This window comes from Ochotona princeps, chromosome 5 (genome assembly GCF_030435755.1).
Source record: "Ochotona princeps isolate mOchPri1 chromosome 5, mOchPri1.hap1, whole genome shotgun sequence".
NCBI lineage: Eukaryota > Metazoa > Chordata > Mammalia > Lagomorpha > Ochotonidae > Ochotona > Ochotona princeps.
In genome coordinates this window covers 49,826,341-49,847,151 of record NC_080836.1, presented here as the reverse complement: position 1 = coordinate 49,847,151, position 20,811 = coordinate 49,826,341, and the positions used below count along the sequence as shown (strand labels likewise).

The 20,811-nt window shown below is 39.2% G+C and overlaps 1 protein-coding gene across 3 annotated transcripts in view; it reads right to left on the bottom strand.

The window, feature by feature from the left end:
* Positions 1-43: 43 nt before the first annotated feature.
* PPIG (peptidylprolyl isomerase G) overlaps positions 44-20,811 on the bottom strand; it is a 52,821-nt gene continuing 32,053 nt past the window's right edge. For all 3 annotated transcript variants that reach the window (XM_058664600.1, XM_058664601.1, XM_058664602.1), the window contains exons 9-13: positions 10,295-10,508; positions 7,871-8,038; positions 6,559-6,646; positions 2,673-2,809; positions 44-2,485 (exon numbers count right to left, since the gene is read on the bottom strand). In XM_058664600.1, coding sequence (XP_058520583.1) covers positions 1,369-2,485; positions 2,673-2,809; positions 6,559-6,646; positions 7,871-8,038; positions 10,295-10,508 — 1,724 coding nt within the window. In that variant the 3' untranslated portion in view covers positions 44-1,368. The remainder of the gene's footprint in view (positions 2,486-2,672; positions 2,810-6,558; positions 6,647-7,870; positions 8,039-10,294; positions 10,509-20,811) is intronic.

Here is a 20,811-nt window from a genome sequence, read left to right as displayed (position 1 = left end):
TACAGCAATCAGAATTTTGAAAATTCCTTTCAAATGAGGCAGGTTTTGTGTCTGTTGGATGTCCAATGTTTTATTTAGTAGAGCTATTACAGAATAACATCACAAAAATAGCAAAATACAATGCACATTCAAATAGATTTTGGATATGTTTACTTTGTAACTTGTCAAATTTTGCAACTTTCTATTCTATATGGAAATGTTACACATGCCAAATTAAAATTAAGCTAACAATAATGGTAGAACAAAAAGAAGTTAGATTCATAAACATGCTAAAGCCTATCTTGGTACACATATAGAAAAGATGCATTTTCTTGCCATTTGAACTCACAACTATGAGCTATAGAAGTCACTTCAAATGAAAAAACAAAACAAAACAAACAAAAAACCATGCAGATTTACCACTCAACATTATATAGGTTAGGGCGAAAACAAGAGATCTTAGAAGTTAATGTGTAAATTACTAACAATTTTTCGAATCTGTCTACCTTAAGGACCTGAACAAGTAGTATGTTTTAGTCAGAAAAGTATTTTTCATTTAAGAAGATAGCAATAATAATAGCAGTTAAGCTATGTTCTCAAAAAGCAATAATTTGAACTCTTCAAACCAAAAGCAACATAGAATTAAGAATTACAATCTGGTTTTCCCAAAGAATAATTCCTGTCAAATGCTGTACAATAGCAACAGAAACTCAATCAGCCCATCAAATGAAAAAACAAAACGAAACAAACTTTGATTTTAAATGACAGTTAAGTAAAACAAAACCAGACAGGAAAAGTATTCCTATGAAGTGGGCAAGGCTGAAACCATGAAGAATAAGGTATAAAGCGCCATAATATCTATTTAAAGCACAAATTACTGTTGAATCAAAAAAATTATTTAAGATCTTAACAAAATCCTGTTCCTGTGTAATTAAAAGAAATTGCTGCAACTCTCCACTATAAATGCAAACAGAAAAATCCATACAAGATTTTTTATTGATTTCTAAATTACTAATCATGAAAACTAAGAACTTCTATTAACATGTATTGCAATGATCATTAAGCCTGTTTCCAAGTAGATGATTAAAGAAATTGGAATGCTACTGGTTGGTTGGTGCAACACAAAAGTGCATACATAAAATAGTTTAACACAGCACACAGTATTACTCCAAAGTGTTTTTCTCATTTCAAGTTTATTAAAACTTTAGCAGTACAAATTATCCAGGTACAGATTATCAAAAGATCAACTTAATGAAGTCCACATTAAAAAAAAAGGACAAACATAAACAACCCAAAAAACAATGAAAACAAAACATGAAGTAGATTCGCCAGGAAGTCTGTAAAACTTAAAATTTGAGACAAAAAATGAAGTAAGTTTACAGAACTCACTCATCCACTTTTGTCTTCATCTGTTCCGGGGCTTGAGTCATGATCAAATTTTTTATTTTTATCATGTACATGATCATTTTCTTGACCCTTTGATTTTTGGTATTCTTTTTCTGTTGAGGAGCTGGTCTTGTCATCCTCCTTAGTTTTTGACGTAGAGGACTTTAATTCATTGTCCTGACTGCTTTGTTTCATTTTTGAGAACGGACTTTGATCTCTGTCAGCTTTTTTTTCCCTGTTATTTGAACTATTATGATCACGATTTTTTGGGTACATTCTTTTCTCACCCTCAAAATTCTCTTTTCTGTGTGAACTCTTACTCTCCTGGTTTCTGTATTTTTCTCTGTTCCTGTTTTGACTTTCTTCTCTCTCTGAACTCCGGGAGTCTCTCCTCCTCCTCCTCCTGTCCTTACTTCTAGATCTTCCAGGTGTAGTTCGTCTCTCACGGCTGCGTGACCTCCCTCTTCTCCTGTACTCCTGTTCTCTGTATCTATGGTACTCCTTGCTTCTGCTACGATCTCTGTCTCTGTCCCGGCTTCTGGATCGCACTCTTCTGCTCCTGTCCTTGCTTCTGCTCCGGTCTCTTGTCCTGCTATTGTAACTGTGTTTACTTTTAGTTGTATCTCGTTCTCTACTCTTTGAATGTGCACGTCTATCTTTTTCCTTATTTTTATTATGATCATGCTCATTACTCTTGGATTCTAATTGTTTAGACTTCTCTTTGCTTCTACTCCTTTCTGGATCTTTTCCTTTAGAATCAGACTGCTTTTCTTTTTCTTTAATAATTTCATGATCTCTGTCTTTACTCCTTGATCTCACCTTCTTTTCTTCGTGTCTATTATGTTTCGACTCCCTTTCCTTACTCTTTGATTTCTCTTTGCTCTTACTCCTACTTTTAGATTTCGCCCTTTTCTTCACTTTATTTTTATTATACTTTTCATCTTTTTCTGAGTTTTTTCTGACGTCTCTCTCTTTGCTGTTAGATTTATGCTCTTTAGCTTTCTTTTCCTTTTCATTTTTTCTGTTTGGACTCTCAGACACATGCCTGTGATCAACTACTTTTCTCTCTTTAACTCTAATTGGGCTTCTTTGATTTTCTTTCATTTCATTCAACTCACTCCTAAAACATAAGGGAAAAATATTTTCAGAAATGTTGCTAGGTAAAAGAAAAATGTTGTTTCAATTAAAATAATAATCTATTTGTCTAAAAGTACAGATATAATTAAAGTGGCGATTTAAAAAGCCACTATGCACACTAGACAAAATATACTTATCACTATATTTGAAGTAATATACTTAAATCTTACTTATCCCCTTTGATCCATCTTTCACCACTTGATACTCTCATTCTTTGAGCTCTCTGCATCTCTTGCCTCCAATGTGGAGGAGTCTCACTACGTCTGAAACGATCCCTGGATCTGGATCTGGAAGGAGTTCGATAACGCTTAAAAAAATAAAAAAGAGAAAAAAATTAATGTACAAAAATATTAAAGTCTACACTTCTAGACCCAAATAACTGATATTTCTATGTCCTTCAAAATTTCTTAATGTTCAAATACAAAATTAATAAAACATTTTGAGCAGTAATACTACAGACTCCAAATAACCATGGAAACTTTAGCCACTCGTATTTTACCATGAAAGAGCCCTGCCTTATCCAAGTGTTGGCTAAATCATACATACAAGGTATAAAAACTCTTTCAAGTTGCCAATTTCTAATTAATACATGTATGTGTTTTGAGTGTGTGTGTTTGATGTTTCCCACATGAGAAAAACAGTAAATTTGCAAATGCTCATTTATTCAGCTAAAATTTACTCAGTCCTTGAGATGGCTAACCATATACTGTGGAACATTAGAGAGTCAAGAAATATCTGACTTTGCTCTCCTGGAACTGTATTCCATGTGGTAGGAGAACACATACCTGGATAGATAATCACTGAGATTAAACACAGGTACAGCTAAAACAGAATGAATGTGTAAGAAGAGATTCTCACAGAATATACAGCAAAGAGATCTGACCTGCTATGGCAGTATGAATAGCTAAACCAAGAAAAGGAGCCCACAAAAATGTTTCTGAGTTACCCAGAGGGGAAGAAGATAAGGATGAATTAGCAAGGAGCAACATTGGTAAGGCAGAAGAATCAGAATGTTTCAGAAATTATTACAGAACAGATTAACTGTAGCAAAAGCCGAGAATTGCCAAGGAACACAATGTTTGACAATACTAATGAAGCAAACCTGAACTAAGTTTTCTGAGATCTTGTAGGCTGTTTTAATGCTTTTGGATTTGTCTTAATATACATGTTAAAGGAAGGATATAATCAGATTTTCTTTTTAAATTTACTTATTTGGAAGATAGCATTAGTAGAAAAGAGAGATCTTTCATCCACTGGTTCATTCCCAAATGGTTGCAACAGACAGAGCTGGGTGAGACCAAAGCCAGCAGGGAGGAACTTCCTCCAGTTCTTCCCCAGAATACATCTCCCACTGCTTTCTCAGGTGCATTAGCAGGACTACACTGGGAGTAGAGCAGCTGGGACTTGAACTGGCCCCCAAATGGGATGTTGGCATCACAGGTGGTAACTTTACCCTATTCCACTATTCCACAATGTCAGCTCCTAGATTTTTATTTTCAAATGGTACTTCTTGGTTACTGCTTTAAAAAAAAAAAAAGACTAGAGGCCAGTGTTGTGGCATAATGGGTAAAGCCTGCCTGCCACATACCATAGGGGAGCAGTTCAAGATCTACTGCTGATCCAGCTCCCTATTAGTGTGCCTTGGAAAGCAGCCAAGATGGCACAAGTGCTTAAGCCCCAGCATCCACATGGAGAATCAAGAAACACCTGGTTCCTCACTGTGACCTGCTCAAGCCCCAGAGAGATGCAGTCATTTGGGGAGTGAGCCAACAGATCGACAATCTGTCTCTCTTCCTCTTTGTACCTTTTCCTTTTAAATAAATAACTCTTTTAAAAAGAAAAGGAAGAAAATGGATTAGTTCAGTGATTCTCAAACTGTGATCCTAAGAGGTCAAACTATTTAAAAATAATTATTTGTTTTTTTTGTACTTTTACCCTTTCATTAGTACACACTGGAATTATTTGGAGACTACATGTTTTTGATGCTATTGCTCTCATAGCTATTAGAATATGTTCCTATATATTCCTGTGCTTTAAATACTCCTCACCTTTTCTTTTTTTAAAGATTTTTATTGGAAAGGTGGATACATAGAGAGGAGGAGAGACAGAGAGGAAAATCTTCCATCCGATGGTTCACTCCCCAGGTGACCACAATGGCTGGAGCTGAGCCAATCCGAAACCAGGAGCCCTTCCGGGTCTCCCACGCGGGTGCAGGGTCCCAAGGTTTTGGGCTGTCCTTGACTGCTTTCTCAGGCCACAAGCGGGGAACTGGTTGGGAAGCAGGGCCAACAGGATTAGAACCGGCAACCATATGGGATCCTGGCACGTGTAAGGCGAGGACCTTAACCACTACGCTATCGCACCGGGCCCCTCATCTTTTTTCTTAAAAGATTTATTTATTTTGGGCCTGGCCTGATAGAGTAGTGGTTAAAGTCCTTGCCTTGCATGTGCCGGGATCCCATATGGGTGCCGGTTCTAGTCCCAGCAGCCCCGCTTCCATCCAGCTCCCTGCTTGTGGCCTGGGAGAGCAGTCAAACACGGCCGCAAAGCCTTGGGACCTTGCACCCAGAGCCTTGGGACCCTGCACCTGCGTGGGAGACCCAGAGGAGCTCTTGGCTCTTGGCTTGATTGGCTCAGCTCTGGCTGTTGTGGCTGCTTGGAGAGTGAACCATCGAATGGAAGATCTTCCTCTCTATCTCTCCTCTCTCTGCATATCCACCTTTCCAATAGCAATAAATAAATCTTTTAAAAAGAGAGATTTATTTATTTTTATTGCAAAGTCAGATATATAGAGAGAGGAGAGACAGAGAGGAAGATCTTACTCCTCATCTTAATTTCTAAAAAGAATATTGACAGATGCAACCTAATAAAGCTATTGTGGGTCTTCAATAATTTTTACCTTTGTGAAGCAGATCTTAGTTCAAAAAAATTTGAGAATTAGCAAAATACAAGCTAGGAAGCCATTTATAGATTAGACAAAGTGAACAGATCTAATAAGGCTAGAATAAAGCTTAAAAGAAACACATGAATTCAAAGTATTAAGAGATAAAATTGACAGGACTTGAGAATGAATGGGATACATGAAGTGTGAATTAAGGAGAATTAAAATGACTCTAGGGCTTTAGGCATAAGAACTGCACAGGTGGTAGGAGCTATCAGAGAAGACAGGTCTCTGAAATAGGATTGGATGTGAAGACAAACTGTTTATGCTCAACTGCTAATAGGCCAGGCTGAAGGTGTTCAGTCAGTCAAATAAGCCTTGTGTGCCAAGAACAGCAGAAGGTATTGGATAGCTAGCCATAACAGTAATCAGAATTGTCCAAGGAACAAGTGTGAAGAGTTGGAACCCTGAAGTACTATAATATTTTCATGGTCAGATAGGATACTATGGACTACAACTTAAAGCTTAAAGAAGAAAATGATGAAAGCAACAAGGAGAGAACGCTACAAACAGGCAGATTAACTGTAACATTATGAAAGATACACTGGATTTTGTGATATGGAGCTGACCACAATGAAAACAGTATTTTTAAGCAAAATAACAAGGATAAGAAGACAGTGAAATCCTTGCAGAATAAGAAGTGAAGAAGTAACTCAGGAAATACAGTGAAGTCTCTAAAGCTCTGAAAACACAAGACAGTGGGCAGAAAATTTCAACTTCTTTTACATAATTCACATGTAAAATCAATCCATTTATATATCATGGTTCTAAATACATAAATGTTTTTATAAAGCAGAAATGGGGAAACTTTGTTATGCTAAGTAAGGTCTGTTTAGATACTTGTAACATCATTCACGAGTCATACAAAATTAGCAACAAGCCTTTTACAGGTTTATGGAATTCTCAGTCCCAACTGTGGCTTTCTGGCAGGGCCAGACCACATGATTTCTAGGTCTTATACATATTATGGGGATCAGATATTCCCCACTCTTGCTGTAACAAGAGCCTAAACTTAGGACCTTGTCCAGTAAAACAAAATCTAAAGTACTTTTTACTTACTTAAGGAAGATAAATTCGATATTATTAGAATTTCTGGGAGGAAAAAAATCACCTACCCTTGGTCCTCTTCCTTTAATTTTTCTGCCAGACCTAGTAACTAAAAGTCGTCTCTGATATGAAGCAGGCTGGGAGTTTGGTAGGTTGCTAGAAGGAACCAAAAGAAAGTTAACACATATTGACTTTATAAAACTGAATCTGGAGAATACAGATTTATTGAATGTAAATAAATTCAAAATAAATAATATTAATCAGTAATTCTCAATCCAAAATGTTCAATAGCTAGTAATACTTCTTCAACTGCCAATGAGTGGCACAAAGTGGGAGTCTTGTAATGTGTCAGGAGGAAGAATGACCTTGCTGAAAAATGGCCATAATGACTTGGTAAAGGGACACTGTGGTACTCTTTTCCAAGATGAAGCTAACTGATAATGTTCAAGAAAATCATAGAAAAGTTCAGAATGGGTACATGCTGTTCGGAGAACAATTTTAAACTATCTTATCCCAAAGTGCTTTATTATCCTATACAGTTGTTCATTGGTAACAGAACTAGAAAAATTAAGTAATGTGAATCACAGAGATAAACTTGTGTTAATTAGGAAATGTTCATAATATAAAAGGGAAATCATCTTTTCAAATAGTGATATGAAGTAATAATTACTACGTTCACAAAAGTTCACTCTAGTATGATTGAAAAAGTTTCTCTTTATTTCCTCAGAAACATCTCTTCTGCTACTAGCAGAAAAATATAATCAACTTAGGGTGAAATTATGAAATTATGGCATAATGTACTAAGCCACTGTTTACAACATTGCCATTCATATGGACTGACAGTTCATAACTCAGAAAGACTTTGACTATTTTTAAAATTTTGTACATCATTAAAACTATTTAAAAATAACCAACAGGAATGTTGATTGCTATGGATTTATCTACAAAAATTTTAAAGTAGCTGAACATATCAGTTTTAATTATCATACACTGTAAATCTGGTAAGGAAAACAGGATATCTTCCTATTAAAAATTTTTCAAAAGCTTAACGTTAATGTATATAGATAACATAGCCAAACCCTATGTTTTTATTGGCTTCACAATACTTTGTTAATTATTTGAAGTGCCACCTAACATGTTGTTTCCCCATTTATACTGTCTACTATTTTATAAAGTAAATTTTACTCAGAATCTGCTTGTAATTTAAGTTCCTTTATCTTTCTAGTTATATATATATGGTTACCGAATGGGAGTTTTCCTAACAACATGCTAAAAAAATTATACAAAAGCATGAAGTAAAAATAAGTAAAAATTTATGACAATGAGAAAAGCTTCTATCATAAAAGCATGCAGAGGATGCTACGAAACAAACATACATACCACTCTCTCTCTCTTTCTCTCTCTCTGTTCTTCCTTTCCTTGTCATCCACTTTAGGAGGACTTTTTCTCATTAGGAATCTGTTCTCTGGTATAGGAGGGATCTCTTCTGGACGAACAGTAGATTGAGGCTGTACTTCAAGATTCTCAGTCTCACTCTCACTAGATGCACTTAAGAGAAATACAGAAAACAAATTATATTTGGTTATTATGCACATACTCAAAAGACAAATTTTTGGTTTTTATTTTATGTGATAATATATATTACCCTCTCCCTCCTAAATATGTGATCGCATGGACAAAATTTAATTCCATTCCTGAGAAACTGACCAAATTTCCAAATCAAATATTTCTATTTTATGATTTGTTTGTTTATATATATATATATATATATATATATATATATATATTTTAAAGATTTATTTTTATTGCAGTCAGATATACAGAGAGGATGAGAGACAGAGAGGAAGATCTTCCGTCCGATGGTTCACTCCCCAAGCAGTCGCAATGGCTGGAGCTGAGCCAGTCTGAAGCCAGGAGCCAGGAGCCAGGAGCTCTTCCAGGTCTCTCATGCGAGTGCAATGTCCCAAAGCCTCGGGCCATCCTCTACTGCTTTCCCAGGCCACAGGCAGGGAGCTGAATGGAAAGCAGGTCAGCCAGGACTAGAACTGGCGCCCATATGGGATCCCAGCGCGTTCAAGGCCATGACTTTAACCACTATGTTATCGCGCCAGGCCCGTTTGTTTATATTTGAGATATTTACAAAAAGAAAAGGAAAGAGAACTTCAATCCACCTGTAGCTTCCCTCATGTTTCCCATGAGGATGTAGGATTCTGCTTTCCTAGGCATATTAGCAAAGGGCTGGATCGAAAGAGAGTCAGGACTGGAATGGGTGCTCACATGGGATGCTGATGCCAAAGGCAGAGGCTTAACCTATTGAGCCATAGCACCAGCCACGGTTAAAATACATATTTTTCCATAATATGGCTCTAAAATATGAGACTTGGGGGTGGGTACTGTTACACTGCAACATTAGTGTTCTCATATTAACACTGGTTTGTATTTTGGCTGCTCCACTTCCAATCCAGTTCCCCAATAACAGTCACATATTGGAAGATTACCACAGTGTCTGGACCTTTGCCACTATGTGGGAAACCAGATGAAGCTCATGGTTTCAGCATGGCCTAGTGAAGCAACGATGGGAGGATTTCTCTCTCTGTCTCCTCTTCTCTCTATAATTCTTTCAAACATATTTTTAAAACTAAATAAAATATGAGACTATACTCAACACTCTGGTAAAGTTTAAAAATTAAAGAAAATAGGGACTGGTGGCGTGGCCTAGCGGCTAAACCCCTCGCCTTGAACGCCCCAGGATCCCATATGGGCAATGGTTCTAATCCCGGCAGCTCCACTTCCCATCCAGCTCCGTGCTTGTGGCCTGGGAAAGCAGTCGAGGACGGCCCAGTGCTTTGGGACCCTACACCCGCATGGGAGACCTGGAAGAGGTTTCTGGTTCCCGGCTTCGGATTGGCGCGCACCAGCCTGTTGCGGCTCACTTGGGGAGTGAATCATCGAATGGAAGATCTTCCTCTCTGTCTCTCCTCCTCTCTGTATATCTGACTTTGTAATAAAATAAATAAATCTTTAAAAAAAAAATTAAAGAAAATAATTGCTTTTTTAGCAATAGGCAAATAAAACTAAGTTTTAGTCTAGCCACAGATTATTTTGAGCAAAACGGAAGGGAAACTGAATATTCCGACATTATCTGTTTTCTACTCTTTTGCATTATATAAGAGAGATAAAGTCAAAGAGCCCAGTGTATTAAACAATGAAAACTATTGGCTTCCTACATTCTCATTAACCCCACAGGATACACAACTAAAATCCATTGACTGAACACAAAACAATCCAAGCTTTTTCTTAAAAAAATGGAAATCCACCAGGTCAAATATGGGGCCACAGCAAGTTTATCCTCTGTGCATAAGCGCTGGCATCGCATGTGGGTGTCGGTTCCTGTCCTGCATGCCTGGCTTCTGACCTAGCTCTCCGCTTATGGCCTAAGAAAGCAGCAGAGGATGGCCAAAGGTCTTGGGCTCCTGTACACACATAGGAGATGGGGAAGAAGTTCTGGGCTCCCAGGGTCACGATAAGCTCAGCCAAAACCACTGTGGCCATTTGGGGAGTGAACCAGCATATAAAAGACTGCTCTCTGTAAAAATCAGCCTTTCATATAAATAATACAATAAATCTTTTTCAAAAATGGAAATCTATGTATCCAAATCTAATTTATAGATGACTGAATGTAATGTTGATTGATATAGTTCACGGTATAAAATATTACTACTTTAATTAACCAAAACATCAATACATTATTGTATAAACAGAGGGGAATCACAATAGAAAGCCAAGTACTATGAAACTAAAGACCTTTTCTTGCTTTTCTTTCGCTTCTTCTTTTCCTTCTTATGTTTTCGGGAATTTTTCCGATGTTTCTTTTTCCTTTTCTTTGACTTGTCTTCAGAAGCACTTTCAGAATCAGAAGACTCAGAAGAGGACTGGGAATCACTGGAGCTATCAGAGTCACTGGATGACGAGGAGGAAGATGATGATGACTTACGCCTTTTCTTTTCTTCTTTCTTAGCTTTAATAAAAACAAAAAGGACATGGGTACCAGGGAACAAACTCTGTAAGGGGAAATCAAATTTCTCGGCAGACTTTCACTGAATCCAGGATTTGACCTTCATCTTATCCAGCTATCTGATCGGAGGAGAACAGAAATAGAATCATGGGTCAGGATGCTATATTAAGCCAATCAATTTTTTGAAAAGTATCACAATGTAATTATAACATGCTAAACTAAATTTTATGAAATATTAATGAAGACTCTCAGATTAAATTTTTCTTGCAGTGTCCTGCTTTTTCTCTTACTAAGATCAACAGATAATTTTAATCTCTGAGTTTTCTTCAGGTGATTAGGAAATTTAACTTTAGTTGAAGAGTAGATTCACAATTCACAATTCAAGGGAAGACATGTGCCCATGATGTTTTGGCATCACTATGAAAAGTCATTTTCAAACTTAAATTCTATTGTAAGGAAGTAAATGATTTTTAAACAGATCCAAAAGATCAAATGCTTCTACGATGTACTATACAGTAATCTGAATATCCTAGTGGTGCTAACACTGCTACAGTGCAGAATGGATTGAGGTATAAGAGCTGACTAGGCTTTTAACCAAGTGAGTCTCCATCCTTCAACTGCTTACGTTCCTCAGGACCACAAACCTATCAGGAATGAGATGCCTGGCATCATGCCTGTACATTGTATGCTCTTTTCTATGCTACATTCTTTTTTTTAAGGGTAAATAAACTTAGTTTTGGGTAAAACTCACTCTTTCTCCTGAATCCGACTGTGATTCTGAACCCCAAATCACTACTGCCGATAATACAAAGCAAAAAAATCTACCTTTAGACACATACTATAAATACTGTACTAAAATAAAAATCTGAGAAGTATGTAGGACTAAGGGGGAGTGTGGAAAGCTTCTAAAGAAACCTGAAAGGGCAAATTAAGTACATAAACAATAGGGGTAACTTTAAATGAAGATACGACACTACATATATACAACCAAAATAAAAATAATCCAAATAAACACAAAAAAATACCTGCTAAAAATGTTTAATTAAAAATATTTTACCCACAAATAAAAAGGTTATTCACCAGTTCCAATTTAAACATATTGCAGTTGATTTATTTTGAAGGCAAGTCTGTCCCTCCCTCTTCATCACCAAATGTAGTTTAAAATGACCATTAAAACATTTAACATTATTTTGAAGAAAACATTTTAGTGAAGCACAATATCACAATATGCAGGCAGCCAAAAAGATTCATAATTATCTGTATAGTAATACAACACACTTAAGTGTCAGGCACTATCAAGTATAAAATAGACTGTTTAGCAAATGGTGTTTGAGGGCCCGGCTTGATAGCATAGCGGATAAAGTACTGTGCATCTGCCTTTCCAATAAAAATATATTTTAGAAGGAAAAAAAAGTAAACAGCCCCCAGCACAGTAGCCTAGCCGCTGAAGTCCTTGCCTTGAATGTGCTGGGATCCCATATGGGCGCTGGTTCTAATCCTGGCAGCCCCGCTTCCCATCCAGCTCCCTGCTGGTGGCCTTGGAAAGCAGTTGAGGACGGCCCAAAGCGCTGGGACCCTGCATCCACATGGAAGACCAGGAAGAGGCTCCGGACTCCTGGCTTCCCAATGGCACAGCTCTGGCCTTTGCGGCCACTTGAGAAATGACTCATCAGATAGAAGATCTTTCTCTCTGTCCCTCTTCATCTCTGTATATCTGACTTTGCAATAAAAATAAATAAATCTTTTTTAAAAAAGTAAATAGCATCAAAAATTATTTCCATTGCACAATTTATGGACACTATTAATTGTATACGGATTTAGAAGTATAGCTTATAAGGAACAGCATAGAAAGGTTTTGAGAAAGGGACAGTCAGTTAGTTCTGCTGTACCATAACCTATATACCCCTCTAAAGCACCGTATCATGAAAAACATGCAATAGAAACAGTATGGCATATGGAAAGAAGTCAGCAGCATAACACACATACTGAAAGTCATCAATGACAGAGAGGAAGGTGTTTTGATGCAAGAGTTAAGATAACACTTGGAATGCCCCCATCCCACACAGAAGTGCCTGTTTCAGTCTAGGCTTGCTTCGAATTCCTGCTTTCTGCAGTGTCCATTCAAGGGGACAGTGATGATAGTGTAAGTACCACATGGAAGTAATACGCTCTAGGTTTCAAGCTATCTGGACCAGGCATTTGGAACTGAACAGACAAATGCAAGTGAAATAAATTTCTTATACGGAAAAGAAACTAATAAAAATAGCAACAGTTGCACATCTGTTAAAGGGTGAGGAAATATGACAAGAACTCAAGCCCTTTCCTTTGAGATGCAAATAGCATGTGCTACTGAGGTGGAATCTCGGCATGGTGGTGGTCTGTCAGTTCTTCCAGCCAAGTCTACCACAGATAAGCTACGATCAGAGCCTGGAAGATTCTCCAAGCTGCTAAAGAACAGAAACCACACAGGCCAGGAGTGAATGGATTTATACTTCAAGGCACTGAAGAAAAAAAACCAAACATGTGAACAAGGAATAATGCCCCGAGAAAGACTATCTTTGATATAAAAGGAGATAAAGATATAGTCAGACAAGCAGAATTTATTAACATCAGATCTTCGAAGAAATACTAAGAGGGATGTTATGTTGGGGCTTTTAATTGATCAGGATGATACTCTGCCAGCTGTACCTTCAGACCAGAGATGGTCTCCCCAAGAAACCGATGAATTTATCTGGACAATGAGACGCTGGACTCTATGCTTGGTATATGCTTCCAATGAAAGAATCTTAACTGAATTTGAACTGCAATATGCAACAAGGTAGAGGAATCCACTATGGGGGGAAGGCACGGGGAGGGGATGGGGGAATCCCAGAGCCTATGAAACTGTGTCACATAATGCAATGTAATCAATAAAAAAAAAAAAGGAAAAAAGAAATACCAAGAGGGTCACCGAGGCTTAGTGCATCAAGCCACTGCCTGTGTTGCTGGCAACCCATATCAGCAACCAGTTTGAGATCCAGCTGCTTTATTTCTGATTCAGCTTCCCTGCTAATGTACCTGGCAGCACATAATTCTGGCCCAAATACTTAGACCCCTGCCACCTGTGCTAAGACCCATCTGAAGATCCTAGTTCCTGCCTTTGGCCAAGTGCAGGTAGGAGTTACTGTGGCCATTTCGGCAGTGAACAAACAAGAGGATGGAAAATCTCTGTCACTCTGCCTTTCGAATACATACATCTCAAGATAATAATAATAAAGATACCGAAAGAATTCTTCAAACTGAATGAAACATGCTACTATCAGAAGGCAGAAAATTCACTGGTTAGGACTAACTACATAGACAAACTGAAATGTACTCTTATTTATTTACTTATTTTAAAAAAAAAGATCTGTGAGGGCTGGTGTAGTGGCACAGTAAGCTAATTCTCTGCCTGTGGTGCCACTTCCCATATGATTGCTGGTTCATGTCCCAGCTGTTCCTCTTTTGATCTAGCTCCCTGTTAATGGCCTGGAGAATGGCCCAAAGCCCTTGGGACCCTGCACCTGCATGAGAGCGACAGGGGGCTCATGGCTTCAGATCAGCTCAGCTCAGCTCTGGTCATTGCAGCTAAGGTGTGAACCAGCAAATGGAAAATTCCTCTCTCCTCTCTGAAAATCTGCCTTTCAAATAGCTGCGACAGCTGGGGTTGGGTCAGGTGATTAGGAGTCTCCCAGGGGAGATAGCAGAAACCAAGCATATCAGACATCAGTCACTGCTCCCCAGATGCATAGGCAGGGAGCTGGATCAGATGGAGTAAAGCAACTGGCATTGTGGCACAGCAAGTTAGCTATGGGTGACATATGGGTACGGGTTCAAGACCCAGCAACTTTGTTTCTGACGCAGTTCCCTGTTAATGTAACTGGGAAAACAGTTGGGTTTCTGCACCCAAATGGCAGACCCAGAAGCAGCTTGGGGATACTGTGTTCCAAAAGGACCAGTGCCAATACTGTGGCCATTTGGGGAGTGAACCAGAGGATGGAAGACCTCCTTCACTCTATGTATCTCCCTCTTTATCCCTCTCTGTGTGTGTCTCTCCTGCCCTCTCTATAACTCTGCCTTTCAAATAAATACAAATTAAGTCTTTTTAAAAAGGCTTATGTTGGGGCCCAGTGGCGTGGCCTAGCGGCTGAAGTCCTCGCCTTGAACGCCCCGGGATCCCATATGGGCACCGGTTCTAATCCCGGCAGCTCCACTTCCCATCCAGCTCCCTGCTTGTGGCCTGGGAAAGCAGTCGAGGATGGCCCAATGCATTGGGACACTGCACCTGCGTGGGAGACCCGGAAGAGGTTCCTGGGGAGTGAATCATCGGACAGAAGATCTTCCTCTCTGTCTCTCCTCCTCTCTGTATATCTGACTTTGTAATAAAATAAATAAATCTTTACCAAAAAAAAAAAAAAAAATACAGGGGAGACATTTGGTACAGAGGTTAAGTTGCTATACTGGACAGGTGCATAACAGTGTAGTGCTTGGCTCAACCTGTGGCTTCTCTACTTCCAGTCCAGGTTCCTGTACATGTAAACCTGGACGGTGGTGCAAAGATGACTCAAAAAGTTGGGGCCCTGCGATCCACATGGGAAACTCGGACTGAGTTCTAAGCTCCTGGGTATAGTCTGGCCCACGCCAACTACTGTGGGCATTTGGCAAATGGACTAGCAGTTGGAAGAGATCTCTTTCTGCTTTTTAAATAAAATAGGAAAAAATAGTAATAACAATGTGGGGAGGAATAGAGAGCAAGGATATTCTTCATTAGTATTGTGATTTCCTCAGTGCAATCAATGCCATGCTGTTATCCCTAAAAACAATCGGTTATAGCCAAAAGATAGTTTTATAATAATCACAAAACAAAAATTTCTAATAGACTTACCAAAAAATCAAATCAACACACCTTACCAGAGAAAATCGTTTAACTACAAAAGAGAGTAAATATCCTGTAATACAAGAATCTAAATATAGGACCCAATACAGTAGCCTAGTGGCTAACTCCTTGCCTTGCAACTGCGCAGATCCCACATGGGTGCAGGTTCGTGTCTCTGCTGCTCCACTTCCCATCTAGCTCCCTGCTTGTTGCCTGGAAAAGCAGTAAAAGACAGCCCCAAACCTTGGGACCCTGCTTTTATGTGGCAGACCTGGAAGAAACTTCAGGCTCCTGGTTTTTGATTGGCTCAACTTAAGCTGTTGCAGCCACATGAGGAGTGAACCAGCGGAGATCTTTCTGTCTCTCCCTCTCAATAACTCTGCTTTCCAATAAAAAATAATGAAGACTAATTGAAAAGAAAAATAAAACTGAGATAAAACACAATCAAAATGCAGTGATAAGAACTTCTAAATAATCCCCTTAAATGTAATCATTAAATCCTAAATTTTAAAAAGAGTGGGGCCAGAGCTGTGTCATAACAGAGTGCCAGTTAAATTCCCAGGCACTCTGCTCCTAGCTAATGTATCTAGAAGGCAGCAGAAGATAGCCCAAGAACTTGGACCCGTGCCACCCACTTGAAAATCCAGAATGGTGTTCCCAGCTTCTGCCTTGGGCTTTGCCCACATATAGCTATAGCAGGAACTATAGGAATGAATCCGTAGATGCAATCTCTGTCTCCCTGCCTCATAAATAAATAAATCATAAGAGTCATCATGTGAGTAAAAAACTCAATTATATGCTTCTTTTTTTTTTAAGATTTATTTATTTTATTACAAAGTCAGATATACAGAGAGGAGGAGAGACAAAGAGGGAGATCTTCCATCCGATGATTCACTCCCCAAGTGAGTGCAACAGCCGGTGCTGTGCTGATCCGAAGCCGGGAACCAGGAACCTCTTCCGGGTCTCCTACGCGGGTGTAGGGTCCCAAAGCATTGGGCTGTCCTCGACTGCTTTCCCAGGCCACAAGCAGGGGGCTGGATGGGAAGTGGAGCTGCCGGGATTAGAACCGGTGCCCATATGGGATCTCAGGGCGTTGAAGGCGAGGACTTTAGCCACTAGGCCACGGTGCTGGGCCCAATTATACGCTTCTTACAAGAAATTCACTTTATCTCTAAGAACACGCAGAGACAAACTAAAAGCTGGAAGAAAATATCCTACATAATTGGAACCTAAAAGAAAGCAACAATAACCATATTTCTAACAAATAAAATTTAAAACAAAAACATTAAAAAAGGAAGATCATTGTATAGTGATAAATGGTTCAGGCAAAAATGGAAATGACTGAAGATATGTATGTGTGTGTATATATGTACACCTAAAGGGAGAGAAAGACTCCCACAAAATAACAGTAGTAAACACTCCATTTTTTTTTTTAAGATTTATTTTATTTTATTACAAAGTCAGATATACAGAGAGGAGAGATAGAGAGGAAGATCTTCCGTCCGATGATTCACTCCTCAAGTGAGCCGCAACGGGCCAGTTCGCGCCGATCCAATACCGGGAACCAGGAACCTCTTCCGCGTCTCCCACGCGGGTGCAGGGTCCCAATGCATTGGGCCGTCCTCGACTGCTTTCCCAGGCCACAAGCAGGGAGCTGGATGGGAAGTGGAGCTGCTGGGATTAGAACTGTTGCCCATATGGGATCTCAGGGCGTTGAAGGCGAGGACTTTAGCTGTCAGGCCACGCCGCCGGGCCAACATTCCATTTTTATAAATGGGATACATCATCCTGACACAGAATCAATAATGAAATAAAACAGCTTACAGATTACCTGGACTCATAAGACAGCTGCAGAATGTTCTATCCAGGGGCTGGCACAGTGAACCAGCAGAAGAAAAGTCTCTGTGTCTCAGAAAATAAAGAATTTCAAATTAAAACTGCATTTAGGGCCTGACGCGGTCCTTGCCTTGAATGTGCCCGGATCCCATATGGGCGTCGGTTCTAATTCTGGCAGCCCCGCTTCTCATCCAGCTCCCTGCTGTGGCCTAGCAAAGCAGTTGAGGACCACCCAAAGCCTTGGGACCCTGTACCCGCGTGGCAGACCTGGAGAAAGTTCTTGGCTCCTGGCTTTACATCAGCACAGTACCAGCCGTTGCTGTCACTTGGGCAGTGAATCATCAGATGGATCTTCCTCTCTGTCTCTCCTCCTCTCTATATATATCTGACATTGCAATAAAAAGTAAATCTTAAAAAAAAAAACCAAAAACACTGCATTTAATGCCTAATTGCTTCCTGTTCATGTGGCTGATAAGAGCTGTGGCTCACTGGTGCAGCTCTTATCACATCAAGACATGGCATGTCCCATCATAATCCTAGATCCCAAGGCCGACCACAGAAACTAGTATTTATTTTTCCCCTGGGAAAGTAATGGAAACTTCAACCTTTCCCCTAGTTTCTGTGTTACTAATGCCCATAAATGAATTAAGTAACCTATTTTGACCAATAAGACAGAGTTGAGGATTTCTCACATACACAGAAAAAACCTACACAGAGAATAGGTTTTTTCCAACTTTATATATTTGCCGAACTTATTGAAAATTGTCCATGCTTTTATCATGGCTACACAACAAAATCTCCATTGAAACCCAAAGGAGTTTCAGCTCCTTGATAAATGAACAGAGGGATGGACATGGAAATTCCATCTCTTCTGCCTTACGTTATGTTTTACATCTTTTATCTATATCATTTGTTAGTATCTTTTTAAATAAAAGACAAATATAAGTAAACATTCCTTTGAATTCTATGGACTGTTTAGGCAAATTAATCAAACACATGGAGGAATCTGTGACAACCCCAAATGACAGTCAGTGAAAAGCCCAGGTGAAATAATTTGGAGCTTGAAATTAGCATTTGGTGGTAGGAGGGACAGAATCAGAATTGAATAGGAGAATGCCTAAGAGGTAACTGCTACAGAACTGTGTGCTTTGTGTGTTGGGAAAACCCTACAAATATCTGGTGTCAGAGGTAATCTGAATTGTTGAATGTACAGCAAAAATGTTTGCCTTTCCAGTATGTTACCATTACTATATAAAACTAGTTCAGGAAACGATAAAATTTCAAAATCTGAGATATAGTTGTCACTGAATGAGTGTTGCTTTTCTAAGAGCACAAGGCTGAGAAATTTTAAGAGGAAGCATGTAAGTGGGAATTGTCTATGTAAGAGTCACCAGCTGTTTCCTGTAGTGTGCTATTCCTGCTGTACTGCCTGACAATCTGTTTCCTATCACCTACTTGCTGTCAAGTTGCCACAAGTCAGTTCTTGTATTTCTGTGTACTCAGTAATACAGCAATGTCCTCAACTCTTGAGCCATGGCCAAGATGAAGAGATTCTAACAACTGCAGCACACTCTGAGGAGAAAGTGTAGCCTGAGGTCATGTCAACTCCTGAAAAACCAGGAAGTACTTTATAGTCAAGATAGTGGTTTCATTTTCTAGTGGTACATGTTCTAGACTCCTCTCTGTCCGGTAATAGTCCTTTGCTGAACTGAACCTCTACATGGAATGCAGCTCTTACAAGCCTCTAGTGTTCCAAGTCTGCATTTGTTGGAAAGTTCTTCCTGATACAAATAGCTTCAAAAAGCAGACTCTCAAATCTCACAAAAGCAAAGTAGAAAGGCCCAAGAAGAGTGTCCAGACTCACTAAGACCATCTACAGGTGGGCCCAGGCAGTCAGAGCTCTTCAATAGTCTCTATGTTTTCTTTCAGGTAGTTAAAAAAGAAGAAAAAAATTCTACATTTATTTTCTTTTAAACTTTGTATAATCTCTCAAACAAGGTTTTAAATATGAATGATAATGAGCACCACAAATGTTCCACAAAGTTTTAGATTGTTCTGAATTCAAAAATCTCCTGAAGAGCCCTTCAAACTTGCAAATACATGCTCTGCCTGAACAATACTGTATAGATGCATGATAAAATCCATTCTGACTCATGTACCAAATGCACATTGAAGGACTGCGGGGGTAATAGATGCCAAACTGTGTGATCTCAATCTTACACATCTTTTCTTCCTCCCAGCATGATCAAGGATAGAGCAAGCATTGGCTGTAAGGCTCAAAATAAACATGATCTTTCTGGTCACACCTCCAACTGCTGAAACTGGTAAGGGTAAGTTACACTAACTTAGAGTTATACAATAGGATGCTGCATAAACTTTCTGCACAACTTCTTGACTACAGTGGCATGAGCACAATTATTATTTATGAGGGCCTTCAAAAAGTTTGTGGAGAATGGAACTAAAAAAATAACAGGAAGGATGCTAAGTTGACTTAGCAACTAAGAAGCCAGTTAGTATGCGTACCCTAAATCAGATCACTGAGGTTTAATACCTGTATCCAACCACCGATACGTGCTAATGCAGCATGCTGAGCAGAAGTGATGCCTCAAGTGCCAGGGCTCCTGTCATCCATGTGGGAAATCTGCACTGGGTTCCCAGCTCCTGAAATCAGGCTGAGCCAGTCACAGCTGTTGCAGGCATTTGGCGAGTAAGCCATTGGGAGGCAGCTTACTAGTTATCACTCAAAGACAGAAAAGAGCACTAGGAACCTTCTATGAGATTTCTTTTTTTTTTTTTAAAGATTTATTTATTTTATTACAAAGTCAGATATACAGAGAGGAGGAGAGACAGAGAGGAAGATCTTTCGTCCAATGATTCACTCCCCAAGTGAGCCGCAACGGGCCTGTGCCCGCCGATCCGAAGCTGGAAACCTGGAACCTCTTCCGGGTCTCCCACGCGGCTGCAGGGTCCCAATGCATTGGGCCGTCCTCGACTGCTTTCCCAGGCCACAAGCAGGGAGCTGGATGGGAAGTGGAGCTGCCGGGATTAGAACCGTTGCCCATATGGGATCCTGGGGCGTTCAAGGTGAGGACTTTAGCCACTCGGCCACGCCGCCGGGCCCTTCTATGAGATTTCTAAAATTGCAATTATCTTATCTCAGAACAGAAAGATTTGAGACATTATACGTAAAGAGCTATACTAACTTATTGTTCTGATCTTTTAGGCAGACATTTAAACACTACACTTTTAGTACCAAAAGGTTCTTTAAATATGTAAGTCTATAATACTGTTCGTTGTTTAAAATGCAAGCTTTTATTACCTCAATCTCTTTTTGAATATATAAACCACACAACTTCTATAAGCAGAAAACAGATAGAAAAGACCTTAAAGACAACAAAATATAACAAAAATAATCACTTGTTAAGTAAAGATAAAAATTTGTTCCAAGATATGGGAAAAACTAGTACCTTAAACAAACACATTCTAATTGTACTGACATTCTAATGATTTAAACATAGTATCTGATTTTCTTTCTTAAAATGTGAATAACTGTATTTGAAAAGCATAACTCAACAC